At 46.3% G+C, this 19,318-nt stretch overlaps 1 protein-coding gene across 1 annotated transcript in view; it reads right to left on the bottom strand.

Annotated features, from left to right (window-relative positions):
* The window catches only part of LOC119372115 (CD82 antigen), a 135,968-nt gene extending 122,615 nt beyond the window's left edge, over positions 1–13,353 (bottom strand). The window contains exon 1 of the mRNA XM_037642575.2: positions 13,130–13,353. Within this exon, the coding sequence (XP_037498503.1) occupies positions 13,130–13,189 (60 nt within the window). The 5' untranslated portion in view covers positions 13,190–13,353. The remainder of the gene's footprint in view (positions 1–13,129) is intronic.
* Positions 13,354–19,318: the final 5,965 nt, after the last annotated feature.

Here is a 19,318-nt window from a genome sequence, read left to right as displayed (position 1 = left end):
GCAGTTGGGGTTATTTTCGAACACTTACGTCTCTCATTACGCGCACCATAAGTGAGGTAAGCGCAAACGTTAATTTGCTACGCTCTCGGCAGAATGCCGCCGCCGCCGACCGGGAATCGTACTCAGTACCTAAAGTGTATACCATTGGCACAGCGTATCCAAATTGCATAAAGCAACGGAAACGCTGCTGTAATTTCGGCCAAGAGACTGACTGATCGTCTGCAATGTCGAGCACAGAATTTATAATACGTGCGTGGCAACAGCAACACCGATCTTTATCTTCTCTTATTAAACTTTTCTTCCCCTTTCCCAGTGCAGGGCAGCCTACCGGACTCAGCCCTGGTTAACCTCCCTGCCTTTCTTTTATCCTTCTCTCTCTCTCTCTCTCTCTCTATCACAACGCTACAGCAAATGTGTCACAGCTGTAAACTATACAGTAAGGTCGGAGCAAGATGGTAGTTTTGCTGCCTGTAGTGCATCCGTCGCAATCGCTCGAGATTAATATCAGGGATCACTCGTTCTTGAAAGCCAGTGCACCCTCGAGCGCAGTTTAATTGTGCATACGCTTGCCTGATTCAGCCCCGCCGGATTCGTACACCTTTTTCTCGGGGTGTATTTGAGAGCTGAGAATTGTTGTGAGTCAGAAAAGCGCCGGAAGAATTGGGGCTTTACATGTAGTGAAGGCCCCATGTCGCCCCTGAATTTCTTCCCTATTGTGGTCACGACCGATGCGCTGTACACCTAGCGTATTTAAATATCAGGAGCGTAGCTAGAAATGTTTGTCCAGGGGGAAGGAGGAGTGCGTTTGTATGTACGCGTATATTTACACCCATGCAAAATTGAAAAATTTTTGGAGAAGGCTCTTCGACCTCCAGCTCCCCCCCCCTCGCCCATCGGCTACGCCCATAATAATTATGCGTCGTGTGTAGCACATGACGCAGTTATGTATGACCAGTATACAAATTTAACACGATGGACCGCGTGCCCTTTTTATGTCGTTGTTGTTATTCTTTTCTTTTGACCAGACAAACTTCAATTTTAGAGGGATCACATGTGACCACATACGCTGAAGCGGAACATCTGCAACTGTCTTAAGGTCATGGCTTTCCTGCAATTCGAATAGGCACAACCCTGAATCAGGTTTCGCGTAAAGGGCTATAGATGTACCCACTTAATGAAGAGGTCTGGTATCCCGGCTATATCTAGCACTTTATCCGGGGACTAGATAACAAGTCTACAGATGACCCTGATGAGCCACGACAATGACGCTTATGACGACGGACGACGACGTTCGATGGGGTTCGACACGTCTGGGCAACAAGGTGGTCAAGACGGCGGATAGGTTTATAGATCAATTTCGAGCATCCAGATTTATTTGACGCGCCACACATACCACGGCGCCTGGGAACTTTTATTTGAGCTCATAGTCGTCGAAAGTCGAAAGTGCGCCGCGACTTCACGCTGCATCAGAACGCCTTATATAGTCGTTGAACTACCGCGCAGCTTATTAGACAATGATGACGTGCAACGATTGGGCATATGGCGGTTGTACAGCGTGCCTAGATATACTGAGAGAGCAGCACATGGATGACTTTCATTTTCATTATCTTTACATGTCATCAACTCTGATGCATCTTCCTCGTCTGTAAATAGCATCATCAGCTGCCCGGCTTCGTATTGGTCCTCGTAAATCGAGCTCGGCTAGAAAAAAATAAGATATTTTTACATAACATATATTATTGGTAGAGAGACTCCTCATACCGAGGGTTCCCTTATTAGTCCAGTCCACGTGGTCCGGGTCTTATCTGAACTTCTTAACTTCTGCACAAAGACGGGTGCCGCCGGAATACGACGCACGGCAATTCCTGAAGCATACCGCATTTACTCGAATCTAAGCCGATGTTTTTTTTTCTTCGAAAAAACGATGTGCGAAAGTTGGTGGGTGGGGGGTCGGCTTAGATTCGAGTACAATGATTAAGTTTTTTTTTTTTCTGGCCTTGCGAATTTCGGGGGTCGGCTTAGAATCGGGGCCGGCCTAGATTCGAGTAAGTACGGTATGTGGGACGCGACGCATCTTTTCTAGGGACACAAGAAATCGCGCATGTTGTCTATTCGATCCTGCTTGAGCGCCGCCAGTTGCTGTTGTATATTTACTTCGCTGCATCGAACTACATTATACGAGGGGTACGGGTCAAGACTCCATTGTACGCAAGCGGGCAAGCGTGCAGGGACCAAGACTTTTTGAGCCGTCCGTGAAAAGACGAGGGATTCTTTTACTCCCCCTCTCTCTCTCTCTTTCTAGAAGTGGCCGGAGAAAAGAAAAAAAAAGAGCGAACGGGTGGTCACGTGACGGAACCGGGCGTGATTAGAATAAAGGAACGTTTCCGGTCTTTGTCAAGAGAGCGTGTGCGTAGTTGGAACGCCGTGTATGCCTGCGTGCATGTAATATACCCGTCTCTAGGGCGATGCGACCTTCAGGAGTGGCCGGACGTGGCGTGTGCTTTTCCGCGAAACGATGTGCAAATATTATTTGTTCAATTGTACAACATTCTGTGGAAAAAAAAAAGATACGCTTGCGAAAGACACCAGTACAACAGCGGACGCCTTCGGTGGAGGATTCGCGAGCATTCGCAACCGCGAAGATATCTATTCTCAACAGTAACAGTGTCTAGTGTATCAGATAGACAACATAGCCACGCTTAGATGGGAAGACGAAAGTATTAGATGGACAGGAATTAAAAGCGAGTTGGGATTCATTCATAACAATGGACACATATACTATTATTAAAGCGACCGGCCAACCAACCACTAACGAGGCTGCACGGTGCTATTAGCAAACGTGGTACCAATCGGTATCAGGTGTCCAATGACTATGCAATGGGTATGCGAAATGTGGTCAGTGGGTATGGGATCGCTTACGAACGCTTAAGATCTTCGTGAATTTCAGTCCCTGAATAATAACGAAGGTACGGAAACCTAACCAGAAACTATGAAAAGATAAACTGTTTGCTAAAAAGCTGTTATTCGCAAGGCAAGTTGCTTACTTGTTATACAGTGTAATTGAAGGAGTGCTAACGGCGTTACCTTTAATGAATAAACTTGATTTTCGGACTTCAAGATAGCGGTATCTGTTCAAAGAGCTCGCATTTTGTTCGTATGCATTAGGCCATGGCATAGTGTCAGGTGGGCGTTTCTTATCGCAAGGACCTTCGCCTTGCACTTGTAAGCAAAGAGAAGTTGCAGCCCAATAGAAGCGATCAAGAAAAGAGGGCTTCTTGCGGATAGCGGCCTGGTTTGTTCCTCGTGAGCTCTTCTCGATAACTAAGTCGTGTGACGTTATAATGACTTTATCGTGTGCTTTGCGTCATATTGTGTTCCTTCTTTAGTTTGATCATAGTCATATTGATTTTCCCGCGTAGGTGGCGTTACTATCCGTTTTACCGTGAGCTCATTTAAGTATAATTTGAAGCTATAATTAAGCTGGGTTGTTCACTGCATAATATTTTCGTATGAGCATACGTGTACCTATTAGCAAATAGGTGTCTTGTTTCTATAATAGTGTGTCTTTGTTTCTGCTTGTGACCACTTCAACATTTTAATTCTGAAAGTGTTTTAACTTCTATCGATATCTAGATATCTCTCTTTAGAATTTTACAGCTTTATTTTCAGCCACCATTACGGGAGGACGGGCTTTTCAGTAGCCAAGCTTGCGACCGGCATGTCGAAGTTGACAAACAATAACAACAACTACGACGACGACAACAACACACTGTAAAGTTGGCATGGCTGCGTCACTAGAAAGCGTAGCTTAACAAAAGAATCGAGTGACAAACCAAATGCGTTTTGCACCTACAATCTCCCAAGCAACGCTTTCTGCCATTCCGATCTCCGGACATTCGAAACTCGTCAAGAGTGTTATCGACGCTTACAGCAATCTCCTCGAAGAAGAGACCCTCCGTGGCATCGTTCGGCGCAAAGTCTCGCTTTCGAGCAAAACGACAACCTCCGTCGATTTTTTTTTTCGATATATACTTCCTCACTATTCCGTAGCATAGGAGCAAAGGCTTATAGGATCGATGCGAAAGAGCGCAATCAACGTCCGATAAAAGAACGGGTATACCCGAGAACCTGATGGTGGCGCCCCCCTCTCCTATACACGTCAAAGAATGTTTTTCATACTGGCTGAAGAAAGTCACGGTATTGACGGTATCCCCGAGTGTATCTATCTATATGTGGCTTTCGCATTACCCGAAGGAATGGAACCATGGAGTATGGAACTAACCACCGTACTACGTTGGATGTCATCATCGCACGGCGTATTGAAGAATGCCAGAGTACTCAGTGCAGTGTTCGGACAGCAGTGCCGATAGAAAGATATTATTGGCATTTAAGCTGATTGTAATCAACGATATATTGATCAGTGGAACGATTTCCAATTATCATGCGCATTTGGTGAGAGATTCGAAGTTACAGCCGATAAGTGCCACATGAAGCGTAACAAATAAAGCCTACGTGAGTAAAGGTTCGACAAATGACGGAATGCTCTTAATGTCGCGCGTTCGAATCCCGATCGCGCCGACCACATTTCGATGGGGGCAAAATGCGAAAGCGGTCACGCGCATGGCTGAAAGGCTTCCTTTCCCTTCTTAGTACCATTCACTTTACAATGTATCACTTTAACGTCGTGGAGATGTCAGCAACACGCAACACTTGTTGCCAACATTATCTAATCCATATTAATTAAATTAGTACCCCCCCCCCCCGAACATTCCACAGGTGTTTTATACCATTAATGGACTACATAGCTTAGGCTAAGACAGTCGAGCAGTTTCCACGCATATCGGCAGCAGTACTAGCAGTAGTTGTCCTCAATGAATGGCTCACGTCCATTTTGTGGGATTAGCCAAGAATCGGTTAAGCAAAAATAATGAGTCACATGTGAATTGTACCTCTAATAGGAAACTTTGGACTGATCAGAATTAATATAATTTAGCTGTTTAGGGACTTAGCAACAAGATCGTCATGATTCAATTAAAAACCTTTTCAATAGCTGCGCAGACGTCCCTGCGACAACGTCTCAACGAGGAGGCTCTCAAGAGGACATCAGGCAACAGGGGCGTAGCCAGGGGGGGGGGGGGTTCAACCCCCCCCCCCCCCCGAAATTTTTCAGTTTTGCTGGCGTATATATACACGCGCACATACAAACGCACGCACGAACATACATGAAGTGTGGTTGAACCCCCCCCCCCCCCCCCCCGAAAAAAATTTCTGGCTACGCCCCTGTCAGGCAAGGTCTGGGTACGGGCTAGTTGGTATTCCATTTCAAATTGTGATCACAGCGCAAGGACATCAGGAATGGAAAGCTTCAATCCAGTTCAGTGATATGATCGATTCCTAATGGAATATTTCTCCTTATGAATACTTACTACGGCAAGATGAGCAGTTGCGTTTTATTTAGTTATCAGCACAAAATGAGCACAAGGGTGTTGGCGCCAGATGATGATGATGTTCTTGCAATAGATGAAAGATAGCCAGGCCAAGAAGTAGGTCGACGACTTTTCAGTTATGAGCTTTGAAGCGAAATAAAAATAATAAATGAAATTTTGAAACGTGCAAAACAACAATTACGAATGTTGTGCAATTGGGCAATCAGACCAGACAGATGAACGGTCTGTGTACCTTTGCAGAACGATTTGGAATGGTGACTGCAGAAGCTTCGCACGCGCACTTTCTCTTTGAACCATTTTTTTTTTCATCTTCTGAAATGACCTACTCATTCTATTGTACGGTTACGCGCCCATCTTTCGAGTGTTTTCTTCAGCCGAGCACAGTCCATTCATCTTCGTAACTCGGTTAATGAAAAACCGCTTTGGTTATACAAAAAACGCCGTAACACTTTCGAAGAGACGCACTTACGTATGTGCGTGGTCTATTTTACAGTGGAACGACCAAGCAGAATAGCCGCCCTGTTTCAGCGCGAGCGTCCCGCAACTCGATGTGGAATATGCCAAAGGTCACGAAGCCGTTCTCTTAAGCTGGCGTAGCCGACTCTTGACAGTTCTTTCTTTAGGAGGCTTTTTTACAGACACGCTTTCAAACACCTTGAAACTGATAATCCATCGGCTTCTTATGCGCAGAGAAACAGTGCCGCCTTCTCTACATTTCATCTCCCCCGTCTGCAAAGGTGAAGGGCCAGGAACAAGCCGGTCATCATGGACAGGAGAAGGGCATTCATACGACCTGCGAGCGTCCATTACGAAACGCGCCTTCCACGTTTTTCTTTTCTTTCTCCACGGTCGACGAGAGGCCCAATAGCAATCGCCGAGGCGGTATTTATAAACCCATTGTTGCCGGAGCGCGCGGCGTAATGTCGTATAGCCACCGGCCCCGCGAATTCTCGCGCTCGATGCCATGGGCAACACAATGGCCGCCGCGCCGCTGCTGCTGTGCGCGCTGAGCGTTATAGTTGTTCTTGACGGATTCCGGACGAGTGAGTTCGGCTAGGGAGGCACATGACACTCGTGTGCAGGTGGTGTGCGACTCGGCTCGCGTCACAAAGATGAGAAAACTGAGCATGCCGGGCGTTCGGCCGCGTATGCCCGGGCTGTCGCTTCAGCGCGCCCAGCATAATTAACCTTGTTTCGCCTAGGCTTCGCCGGTTAAGGGGGGCGGATGGCCATCCGCATCGAGTTCAGTGCGCACGCGTGAGAACCAGCCAACTCTGTCAGGAGTTGAAGCTTTCGAAGACGACGATTCTGAAATCGCTGCTGCACAGAGTGACAGGCATGTAGACATGTAGAAATATACGGAGCGCTGCCGGCGAAAGGAGACCTGAAGAGTCAGGTGTCCATGCGAAATGCGAAATTTCGACAAGCGTCTTTCCCAAGCACCTTACCTGTCGTAACAAAGATGGCCGACACCCCGCCAGTGCAAGACACTTGAAGATCAGAGACCCCTTTCATGAAAGCGCGGACGCTGCAAGGAACGAATGAACTAAATCCGCGGAGATCCGAAGGCTTTTTTTTTTTTTGCTATTCTTGTCCGAGGTGCGTTCTTAAGTTGAACAAGACGGTTTGGTTGGGAGAGGCGGCCGAGATCCACAAAATATCGCGTTGCACTTTCACTTCGCAAAAGTGTCGAGAGCTCACGTGGAGTCTCCTTATGCAGTGTTAACCTAAACAATACAGAAGCTAGTCGAAACGTTGGCTCCAGCGACATTGCCTGTTCAACGATTTCTCATCACTAGAGTAGCTGTGAGACAACACTGGAATAAGCTATGCGCTTTTATTTTTTATACCTCCAGAGATATCATCAACAAATATGAAGCCATTGTCAATTGACTCATTTGTACACTCATCTGGGAGTGATACAAGCGACGCATAAGCCAAATTTGCTGTCCGGCAGATATGCGTCTCCTACAGTAGTGCATTCAGATGCGGAGTACTTTCAGAGGTACTAGGATCAGGGCACTGCTCCCCACCTCCCCCCTTGTATTCCTCGCTTTATGCACTCTTAATGACGTACTTATGCAGGGACTATGATTCGGTGACTTAAGTTTTACTCGTTGCTGTTTCATGTTTTCAAACTCATATGTTATTGGTGAGTTTGGTCAAAATGGAGCAGATGAAGTTCGCAGTGTATTTTAACTTTTCCACTGCAGTCTGTGACGAGGTAACAGTTGGCTGCATTTGTACAAATATTATCGCCAGCTTTCCGTCATAAAAGACGCAAGACGTCAAACTAGCGCTGTCTTTCAAATAGTTTACGTCCTAAATATAAAAAAAGCAGCACTGACTCGAATTCAGCGTCCGTCCTGTCTTTTCCTTTGTCACTGTCCCCTGTTACTCAGCAATTTTGCTCAGCAATTTTGCTGATCAGTTAGAATACTCATTCGTAAAGTTATGAACTACATTGGGTAATACTGACTGCCGCCGTGTTGTTAGCGCAGTGTTAGCAAGGGGTCACTGGACTGTTACCTATCGAACAACTTGATGCGCTATCTAAACAGAGCCAACCATAAGCTCGCATTTGAGAGATCTTCATTTCATCTTGCTGGTGAATTGCTTATTTCCAATTCCGTAGCCTTACAAAGCGGCCAGGAACCAGCAAGATGGTCATTAAAAGCTCGAAACCCGAAAGTGCTCAACATTAGCCCCGGGAATAGATTTAACGCGACGTCACCGTGACCCACATCCTTCAACTGAACCGACATAACCAACGACGCAAGGTAGACAAGTCTATCAAACTCATGACGGGATGCCAGGAAACAACTAGTGAGCATGTGATTGTAAAACATGTGGTGTTTTTGTTTACATGTTAAAGAGACAGGGCGTGCAGACACGGACACAAGAAGGACGTCAACACACCACAAGTTATATGAATACTTACCAACTAGCTCAGCTCTCTGTTATTTTAAGCTTTTGTTTACATATGAAACCGAACACAATGCAGTGCAGAGTCTGCACTGCAGACAGAGGAGAATACAGCAGAGACATAGCGGAAAGACTGCTGATACTTGAAACATAACTGCATTTAAATTATCCAACTTCAGACATAAAGTATGGATAGCTTGCACGTGACGTCATGGGCGCACAACAGGGCTCCAACATGGCGGCTTAGATGACGTCAAGGTAGTGTAATCACGTGGCGATTAACCTGCCTCAGTGTGATAACGACGTCTCTGGAACGTTATTGGGCTTCTTTGCATGAATAACGAAGGAACCAGCATGCGATGTACTGATAACACTAGCGTGACATCACAAAGTTCGCGTGCCGCCATTATGGTGCTCCAACGTGGCTGTTTCGGTGACGTCCGTGCGAACCATAGATATACAACTGTAGTTAATACAAGGAAATTAAACTGACAAAACCGTAGAAAGAAACAACGATGCTTTTAATCCTTTACTTCCACAGCAGTTGTAAGAAGCTGGCAGACGTCTTCATGAGGTTGCGGATCACATTAAATATAAGCATGCTTTATTTCACCGAGGAAATGGCGTTAGTTGTAAAATATATTTAAAAAATATTTTGTATGGGGGACGATGGACGAAAAGCTTCCAGCTTTCATATGATCACCTTCGTCAAAGATTGAGCGCTAATGATGATAATTATCTTTTTGTTTTCGGATATACCTAATCAACACTTGCGGGTCTGACACGGGCGCCGCATAAGCAACACGTGTACCACTAAAGCTCAAGAAAGCGTTGCTGGCTAAACATCTTTTTATTAATATGTGGTACCCTGTAAAGCACTTTACAGCCTTCAAACAAACAAAAACCCTTTGCCTCACCAGAATTTGCAGAAATTGAGATGCAATGGTGTTTTGCTTGCGCAAATAGCCTTTTCGTTTGCGTATGGGTTAACGTTTTACTAAAACACCCTTTAGTAGGTAAGGGTGTTATGGGTTGACAAAACACCTGTGGCCCATACGACAGGAGTGCCAGCTGTTAATCGGAACTGGCTAAATTAAAAAGCTTTGAATATTAAGCGGGTTCTGTCTATTTATGTTTATTTAACAGATCTGTCTATTTTAACGCTATCTACAAGCCCGCCATAAATTTATGCATATTCTGTAAATGTTTATTGTTTAATTATGCAAAATAGGAATATCCCCACTGGCACAGAAAACGACGGTTCGAGATACTACAGCTATATATACCACATGGTCGGTGTATCGTTGTTTATCCCGAGCGCTCTGCCCATTTGGTGCTTATGTGATATGTCTTTGTGTGTACGGTTGGGTGTCTATGTGTGGTATTGCATCCCTTCATGCTGATGCAATGAAATTTTCCTTGACTGGGAGCTTTTTTTTTTCTGTGTTTTTCAGAAATAAGGGTGTTTAGAGGATTGGTAACCCTCCATGTTATGAGTGTTTTGATTCGTGAAAACGCCTTTTTCCTAGGGTGTAAGGGTGTCATAGACACGGGTGTGAAGTGGTTCACAATTATATAACTTTTTTTTTTTTCCCCTTGCTCCATTCTTCCTTCCTTTCTCTATTGGACCGCAGGAACCCGTGCCTACACTATCGCTGTTTATCGGCCACTGAGCGGGACGGATAATAGGAAACGAGTAGAAGAGGAAGAGAAAAAAATTCTACGTAATACACGTCCCCTGCGGTTCGCGTTTTTGGTCAAATCATAAGATCGGGAATAATCTGGGGCCACGAAGTTTCGCACAACGAGATACCCGCTGTTGAAGTTCGGCTATTTCATATTTATTGTTATAACGCGTTTCTAGTGTACGCATACGTAGTACATAAAGACGTTCTTTACAACAAACTTAATATGCGAGACTCCCTTGACTGGTGCTTGATGACATCGCATTGAGCAATAAATAAAAAAAGAAGGAGTGCAATATGAAAGTTATAGTGTTAACGTTCACGTGAATCGCTCGTGAAGCTCGTTCGCAAAGAGGTCGCCGAAGAAAGCGCACCGCAAAAGCGAGAAATTGATTCTAACTAAAATACACTAACATAAAATTTGGCGAAGAAACACATAACGAAAACAAGAATAAAAGGAGACTTGATTCGTGTGTTAGAGAAGCCATCGAAAGTGCTCTGTCGGCATCCAGTATGTTGAAATCGCGTCCTATATTATTCCATGTAAACCCACGCCTACTGAAAAGAACGCACCCCCATGGAGGTGAAATTTCGCGTGCCTTTTTAAGAACATCCGCGCATAATTGTATGCAAATCCTTCTTTCATCTTACCTTCTTTGCGCAAGTGTAACAGAAGAAGCACCCCACCTGCGTCGCAGGATTTCATTTAGCACGCGAGAAATGCGGAGTCCACGCATACAAATTCTTTTAAAAAATCGTATTTTGTGTTAGCACCGTACACTCTGTGAATGTTTCGCGAACAGTTACATTTAATTAGTCATAAGCTATAATCAATTTAACAAAACTACTGTAGGAACGAGTGACGACAGTCAGTTGACGTACGTGTACCTTGATAATGTCTGCGCGCTTCGATATACCATGCACACTGTAACGCTTGCCTTGGATGAAACCTGTAGTCAGGGGCGTAGTCAGACCTGTAGTCAGAAATTTTTTTCGGGGGGGGGGGGGGGTGTTCAACCATACCGTATGTATGTTCGTGCGTGCGTTTTTATGAGTGCGTGTATATACACGCGGGTCGGCAATTCTGCAAACTCGGCACTACCACCGAACGGAACAAACACCCAATCCCAGGATTTCGGGCTTGGCTACATGCCGAGCACCCTGAATACAACAAGGGGCGGAAGGCACGGGCCGCCTCCCTTCAAAGCTTACGGCGACCCCAGGCCCCCGATGCAGCTGAATATCAAGCGGGCACCGCTTCGCACGCCCCCCAAGGCGGCTGCCAGACACGCTGCCAGCATCGTAACCCAGAACGCTACTGCAAGAGGTGGCCATCGCCCTGGCCGCCCTCGACCCAGACTGCGACACCATCGTGACGACTCCCGCACGGCAATCACAACTATATAAAAGGCCGCATCTCACAGCAAGCATTACGTTACACCACGCCCCTTCAGCAGATAACCAAATCACGCTCGTCTGGATTCCAAATGCCGGCGACGTTATCCGCACCTCACCAACCTTAACGGCACACTCCGACACGAGGCCTGGTCAACCGTGCCGGACAAGGTGTACCCGCGGAACGCGATCGCCTCACCAGCTACAACGACATCACCAAAGCATTTTACGAAAGAAGAACCTTCCCCACCCCTCATCACAAGCACAGAGCCAGGCAACCACCCTGCGTTACAGCAAACACGTACCCGCACTACATCGTACCACAAGATATACCCAGGTAAGGTATGCAAGACCCGGTCGCTTCGCTCCCGCATATGCTGTGGGAGTACACCAGTACCCATCCGTTAAGACAACCCTCTCGCATGCTGCCGCCCTGCGCACTCCCACACGACCAGCTGGGACCCAGCGGCCCGCGACGGCGGAGAGGCAAGACCTGATCCCCACGCAGGCCCAAAACAAATTGGTATAAAAGTTTATTCCTCCTCCCTCCTGTGTTACCACCGTCTTGTGGGGGGAGGGGGTTTGAACCCCCCCCCCTGGCTACGCCCCTGCCTGTAGTACTGCATTTTCTGTACTTCACAGTGCCCGTTATTTATTAAAATTTATAGGCAGACATAAACAAATTTTTCGTTGCACACCTGCGGCTGCGTTGGCCCCGACTAGTACGTGCAAGCATGCTACACATGGGAGCGACTGATGCAAAGGTATACCATCTTCTACTGTCATCGTATATGCGATATATGCTGGTTACATTTTCGCTGCGCGACAGCTTATTATTATGTTGTTCAGCAATTTAACCTATACAAGGTTATATATACACCCTGACCGCACGCGGTATTGTAGACATTGAAGCCGGTTTTAGTAAGCATGCACCGTTCAAAAAACTACCCGCCGGCCTGCGACATGGACAAGGCGTCCTTTGTGTAGGGCACACATCAGGGATGGGACAAGACAGTCCTGCTAAACCGGGGTGATAAAAACGATCAAAACCATTTCGTGTAAAGATAACCACATCTTTGCATTGGACATAGACACCGACAGGTAGGTATTGAAGTGGTTTTCAAAATAATAAGAAGCAATGACATCAAGATTGCAAGTAATCTCGATGTAGCCTTCCGAGTGTCTATAAAAACAGCGTTACCTTAAATCAGTGAACGCAGTCCGTGTATTTAATTTTGCCGCTTCATTTTGCAATGCTTCGCAAGATGGCGTTATTTACTCTTTTTTTTTTTCTGTTGCGTCCTGATGTATCGCATTGTCACCTTAGCACACTGCCGTGAGATCAGAGATCATACCAGTTAACATTACGCATTTGTTCGACAGCTCGCATTCAGCGCCATCTGACATCCGCGGCGTCTTCTACGAGGCACAGTTCGGATATAACGAAATTCCCGATTATGCGATGCGAAACGTAGCCGGCTTCATTCATGTTGAGGCTTGTTTCCACGAAAGGGTGCCAGGAAATGCGCCACGCACTTCAATAAGAGTTTGCCGGTAATAAGACCGATTGTTTCAAAATACAGTTCGTGGTCTCTGGTGACGTACCTGGACGAGCCAATTTAAGGAGAGAGAGAGAGAGAAAGACAAAAGATGCACGGCACGTGCAGCGGTACTCACGAATGTGACGAAAGATAGGAGGAAGAAGAAGACGTTGGCCGTCGTTCGTAAAAATCCCATGGCCGAGGGAGCGTGCGGGCGCCGCCAAGCGCGTGTCTGTCACCGAAACCAAAACATCACTGGCGCGGAGATGCGGCCGACGCACGAATGCTCGTCACCGGACCCAGCGCCGCTTCTGCTTCGCCGTGCCGAAAGCGAGGGCAAACTTGTTTTGAGTGCTTTCCTCCGCGGCGGCAGCCAAGTTCGGTTCTTTCAAGACCCCCTCGTCCTCCTCTCCCCTCCGGGAGAGAAGGTGCATGCGCGAGGGAAAGGGCATCGTGACCTAGTGCGCATGCGCCGTGCGCGCCGGGTCATCGTCTGCCACTTTCGGATTGCTGGCGCGTCAGCCTGTTGCGGAGATTTTTACGAAATCTCGCGGCGCCACGAAGTTGTGGCCGCCTTGCGAACTATTGGGCCGTGAAGGAGCGTTCTTCAGTATTACACGGTAAACAGTTGGGCTAGGTACCTGTAACTGCCGCAGTACCCCACGTATTCGCCCACGATAGCAATGCATGCACTGGTGTCATCCGTCCTGCGGCTTCTTTACCTCCTCGGACCCACAAAGATACTATCGAGGAAAAACCATTTATAGTCATATGTGACTGTGTACTAGTCTATAATGATTGAAAAGAAACGCTTGCTTGATAGTACAAGCTCGTGCTCATATATCGGCGCATCCATAGTGAGTAAAGAGAGTTGACTTCTTAAGTTCAACCAAATGAAAATTGTATATTGTTTTCTTAAATACATATTGGCCTCGAGGCCCACCACTGGAAACGCCGGCGCCACCGTCGGCGTGACGTGCTTGGCAGGATCACGTGGTCTCAGCGGCCGCGTCGGCTGCTTGTGGCGCACTGCCGCGTGCTTTGAAAACGAGTTTCAAGTCCCACATGCGCTGCTGTCTGTTCAAATTCGGAAGTTTTCTCTCATTTTCTACTCAATTGAAACCATTGTAATAGAGTGGCTGCCTCCGAAGGCGACGAACATGGGGCTCTACCGCTCGGTGCCGCAGGGCCGCGCTTACGCAAAGGAGCCCAGTGTCAGCCTGCACTGGTAACCGCGGGACAAGAAACAGCGTGAAGCATGGGTTGTAAAGCTAAGAACCGGCAAGTAGCCATCCGCTACGAGTCTTGTGTGCAACAAGTACTTCCGCGACGAAGACTTTTGTTACTGCTTCGGGCCTGCGATGTTCGGTGAGTAGCAGACAGCGCGCACTGAGACGATGGCTCGCGCGCGCTTCCCGCCGGCAAATGATGCTTATCTGCCACAGGATGGTAAAAGCGCTACGTTTTACCACGTGCGATGCCATCTCAGAACCAATGCGACCTCTTGATCGTCGGCCCCGTGCTCAGCGTCCACAAAATCGGCTGCAGATGCGCAAGTCATTGTTTAGATACGTTAAATTAAAAAACGCACAGGGTCCCTTATGCATTCGTTAAAGATGACTAGAAGGCGAAAGCCATCTTCTTCTTGTCAGTCGATGTACTGATTCTCCCGCGCCCCCCTCCAAAAGCGTTCTGCGCCTAACGCGGTTTTGCACGGCCTCCGTGACCGATCACGGAGGCAATGCAAAGCGACCATGACGTGTGAATACGTCATCATGTGACGTCACATTATGTGACGTCATAATGACGCTACATATTTTGGCGATCTGTGACGTCATGATGACGTCATATGGTGACACCATCACGTGACGATTATTTTTTGCATCACTCGTGTTGACGCCGCCGACGCGGGACGCCGACGGGCAACCTTCCTATTTGATGAGGCATGCATTGCTTCATAAGCTACATAAATTTTGCATTGCCTCCGTGATCGGCCCACCGGCCAGCCCCATGTATTTTTTTGGAGCCTCATTTATTTACGTGGGAAAGATCCCACCCTGTTGGCGTTAGACACGACACTGCTGCCAAAATTGCTGGGGTACATGCCAAATAATTACTATCCTGTTTTGCGGCTGTTGGTTGCTGCAATAACTTCTATTTTATTCACCGCTATTTCAAGTTTATGTGGGTCCTAGTTAACAGCCGACGTTTGCAGAACAAGTCCGCAAACGTTAGTGTACTTTCTTTCTTTTCCTAGGCGTCGCACGCTACTATACATGCTCGGTCTCGTAGACTGGTTCTTCTTCCACCAGCAATCTCGAAGTGGTGAAGCTTTGGTCTATGAATTTGTTGATGACAGAGAGCGGCAAGTTCACTGGAATGCAAACGGAACGATAATTAAGGAGCATTAAAAAAAGGCGTCGCATTTGCTCACGTTTTGTGTGAGCACCAAACGAAACGAATCCGCTGAATAAAGAAACAGAAGCAGCGGCATTTGCCCGCTGAGAAGACCGATCAATACGCAGTGCGGGACAACTTGTCAAAGGACATTGAAACGTACCCGAATTTAGACCAAAAAAGAAAAAAAAAACACTGAATCGTCGGGACGGCAGATCACAAAGTTGCCATGCGCACCGAAGCCGCAGTTGTAAGGAAATTGTTTTTGAACTGTTCTGATAGCGTCCGCGCAACAGTAGTTGTTTGTTTACTCACAAATTCTCATATTTTGCAGCCTAATGTTCACAGCGCGGTGCCAAAATGCGCTCGAAGCAAAAGCGAAACCATCAGTACGAACATACATGCAGACGCTCATACATGCAGAGGCACCCTCAGTCGTCGCGAACCCGTGCGATCGCTGGCTTGGGGCTTCTTTCTGTTATGCTCCGTTTGGTTATACAGGCAGTCTACTCGAACGAGAGTAGACTATCACATAGTTTGCACTCAGCGAGTGACTACCTTTCACGCAAGAAGCCGGTTCAGGGGTCTGCAACGCGGTGACAGCGTGAAGCGGGTGCTCGGTTTTCTGCAAAGCGACAGCGACTGTAGACTATCTTGTGCTTTTAGTTCGTCGAAAATGATTATTTTGACATTAAAGAACACAGTTCATTTCGAAAGTACTTACAGAAATGCCCTGGAGGGCTTCCGCGAGGTGTTTTTGTAGAGCGCCGACAGCAAAACCTATGGGGAGCGCGCCGGCGGTATCCTGCCTAGCACGCAATCGAGGCGCGTCCGATAGAGGGCGACTCCATAACTCCTCGAGGCCAATACATAAGCTTCACATCCTACTGCAATTCTTCGCCTTCACTTTCATATTGAATTGCCGCGTCATCTTGTGGCACCTGAGATGTACAAGACATTTATTTTGTGTGAAAGGAAAAAAAAGCTGGAGGCACAAGACTAAATGAGACAGCAAAGCTGATGGGCGAGAGCTCGCTGGTAGTGCCAAGCCTGAAGGAAGTGTGGTGCCGGGCGGCCTTCTTTGTTTCTCATTAGTGTTCTCTTTCTTTTTCTCTCTTCTCTCTGTTTATTTCTATTTATTTCTTTCTCTCTTTTTCTTTCTATTTCTCCATGTTTCTTTCCTTTCTTTGTCTCTCTCTCTCTCTATTTCTCGCTTGCTTCTCCTTTCTTTCTTTTTTCTCTTTCTGCATTTATTTCTCTCTTCCTCACTCTTTATATATTATGCTTCACTCTCTCCCATCCTCCTTTACCGCCTCCTCACCCTCGCTTCCCTTTCCTAACCCCTTGCTGTATGATACTATACAAGGCTATGCTATGTTCTGTCAGCGTGCCTGCATAGCCGAGTTATTAAACGCTTGCCTTCAGATCTTGAGTACGCGGGTTCGGATCCCACTGCCTCGTGAGGAATCAATTAGCGTTTGCCACCCGCCTGTTGCCTTCTTCTTAGTGGACCAGTGGTGAGTAGTGGGATTTACCCAATTTCTGTGGCACCGACCCATTCATGGTCATGATAGCTTTCGGATCACGACAGACATTTTATGCCGAGCTAGAACAGCTTCCCCGTTAAAATTGTCACCCACATGGAATATCGTAATCCGTAGTCTTCCGTGACAATGCCATGTTGCGCACTCGGCGGGGGAGCTTTCCTCGGCAAGTTTTGCTGATATCTTTCTTTAAATTCATTGATACTGCATTTAAACTAATGTTCGAAACCCGTTTGAGGTAGCTCACTAGCAGCACTCTTTTCTTATAGGAAATATACATTAGCTAACGAAGCCAGCCGTGTACTTAGGCACGTAGCGGTTCTTTTTACACAATGTAACAGGAACTTACGTATCAATGATGAAGGCACATCATCCAGGATTGGAATTTTAAAGACTTGATGACATACTCCAGCTCTCTGTCCAGGGAATATTCCGCAATGGTTAACAAACTTACCGTATTTATTCGAATCTAAGCCGATGTTTTTTAAGAAAAAAACGATGTGCGAAAGTGGTGGGGTCGGCTTAGATTCGAGTACAATGATGAAGTTTTTTTTTTCTAGCTCTGTGAATTTCGAGGGTCGGCTTAGAATCGTGGCCGGCCTAGATTCAAGGAAATACGGTAGGTAAATGTGCCAGTAGCCTGAAATACAATTAGCACATGCGTGAAATTTAAGAAGTTTACAACATCATCAAGAATAAAATGCACGTGTGTCAGTCAAGCTTCAGTTTCTTTAACGAATGATGGTTTAATAATTTTTCCCGATTGTTTGACATTTATTATGCACATGATCCACATACCTGTCTTTTTCAATGTTTATGTGCTAGTTTCTTGCCTCTGAATAAAAATTTCTGGTGAAAGACCACCACTTGTTCTGTCATCTTCCTGCTGTCTTCGTTGCTTGTGCTGCTGCCTGTTTGGACTGTTTCCAACTCGCCGACCTTTTTCATTATTCTATTCCTTAAGCTATTCTTTTGTGACAGTACCATAACAGTAAATGTACTTCTTATTGCCAGTTAACAGTTTGTTGCGAAAATATGACTCGGTTTTTTACCAAATTGTAGCAAAAGAGGCTCCAATATATATCCATACGCTTCCTGTTTCGTTCAGTTGTCAGAAAAGATTTTTGGGATCCATTTTGCAGCAAGCTCGTTTCGAAGTCGTCGTCAACGCAGGCACACACTATCCAACGTATAATATTCCCAGGCGTGTAGCAGCAGTTGTAGTCGACATTTCTCGATTCACCGAGATCACGTCATGAATGTATTACCCATTTGCAGGCGCAACCGACAAAAGCAGGGCTGTCACAGGTTTCCTCACTTGCAACAGCAAAATGGTCCGTTTTAAAATTGACAACTCAATGTGAAACAGTGGCATGTGAAGGCCCTCGTCACAGAGTTTGTAACATCTTACACATGTTCACCATGGAAAAACGGGAATGGAATTACGATCTTGGGATCATCCCCTGTTTCCAGAGGTAGGCAGACGAGCAACAAACAAAACGTGCAATGCACGAAAAATAGTCTAACATGCAATTCCTGTACCTTGCAGCTCCTACAGTGTTAAAGACCCTGAGGAGAAACGTTAAGTTAACTGGCATTAGTAAATCATGCTTTTTTTTTTGCTAAGGCGGTGCAGCTGTTAATACTACGAGAGAAGGCTTTGAGAGTGCAAAAACGCACAGGAACGAACGATGAGTGTTTATGCGATCCTAATGTTCTTGCATTAGCCATGCTCATGCAGATTTTGATATTATCCATCTATTTGAAAGTTTAGTGGTCTTATAGAAAAAGAACCCTTGGATTCTCATAAATCCAACAAATGAAACTTGGAAAGTTCTGAAAACCCTAGCTGTGCCAGATAGCCCAAATTTCAGAAATTGAGATTGAAGCCCATGACCTCATAATCAGGCACTTGAGAAGTTATAAATGCTCGAGTTTGAGCCCAATAAAATAATCTTCAGATGTATGGAAGTTTGGACACTATTCTTTCTGCTCTTTCCCACCAAACAAAAATAATGCTTTGTTCTGCTCTTTAGTGTTTCTTTTAAAGAGTGTGTTGGGTGTCATGATATGCCGTGCCACCACTTGCCACTAGCTGTGACATATTGTGTGATACGACAACGTAACTTGCAAATCAGTGGCCTTTAGTTGGCTTCCATATGTAAAGGTAACCATAGAGTTTCCTACAATACTTACTAGAGGGAACTCTGGCGCTAGTGTCTATGGGAGCTGCAATGCATCGCGCTTCAGCCAGCATGGGAATCATGGGTAGTACACGGATTTGTCTAAACTTCGTTCTTTCGGCTCCGTTTGGCTCCGCGTCGGCTGCATCCGCTTTGTCGCAAAACGAAGTTCAGCAAAAATCAGCAGTTTCACTCCACCAC

This window comes from Rhipicephalus sanguineus, chromosome 10 (genome assembly GCF_013339695.2).
Source record: "Rhipicephalus sanguineus isolate Rsan-2018 chromosome 10, BIME_Rsan_1.4, whole genome shotgun sequence".
Taxonomy (NCBI): Eukaryota; Metazoa; Arthropoda; class Arachnida; order Ixodida; family Ixodidae; genus Rhipicephalus; species Rhipicephalus sanguineus.
The sequence above is the reverse complement of the archived record's forward strand: the minus strand, read 5'-3'. Positions and strand labels throughout refer to the sequence as shown.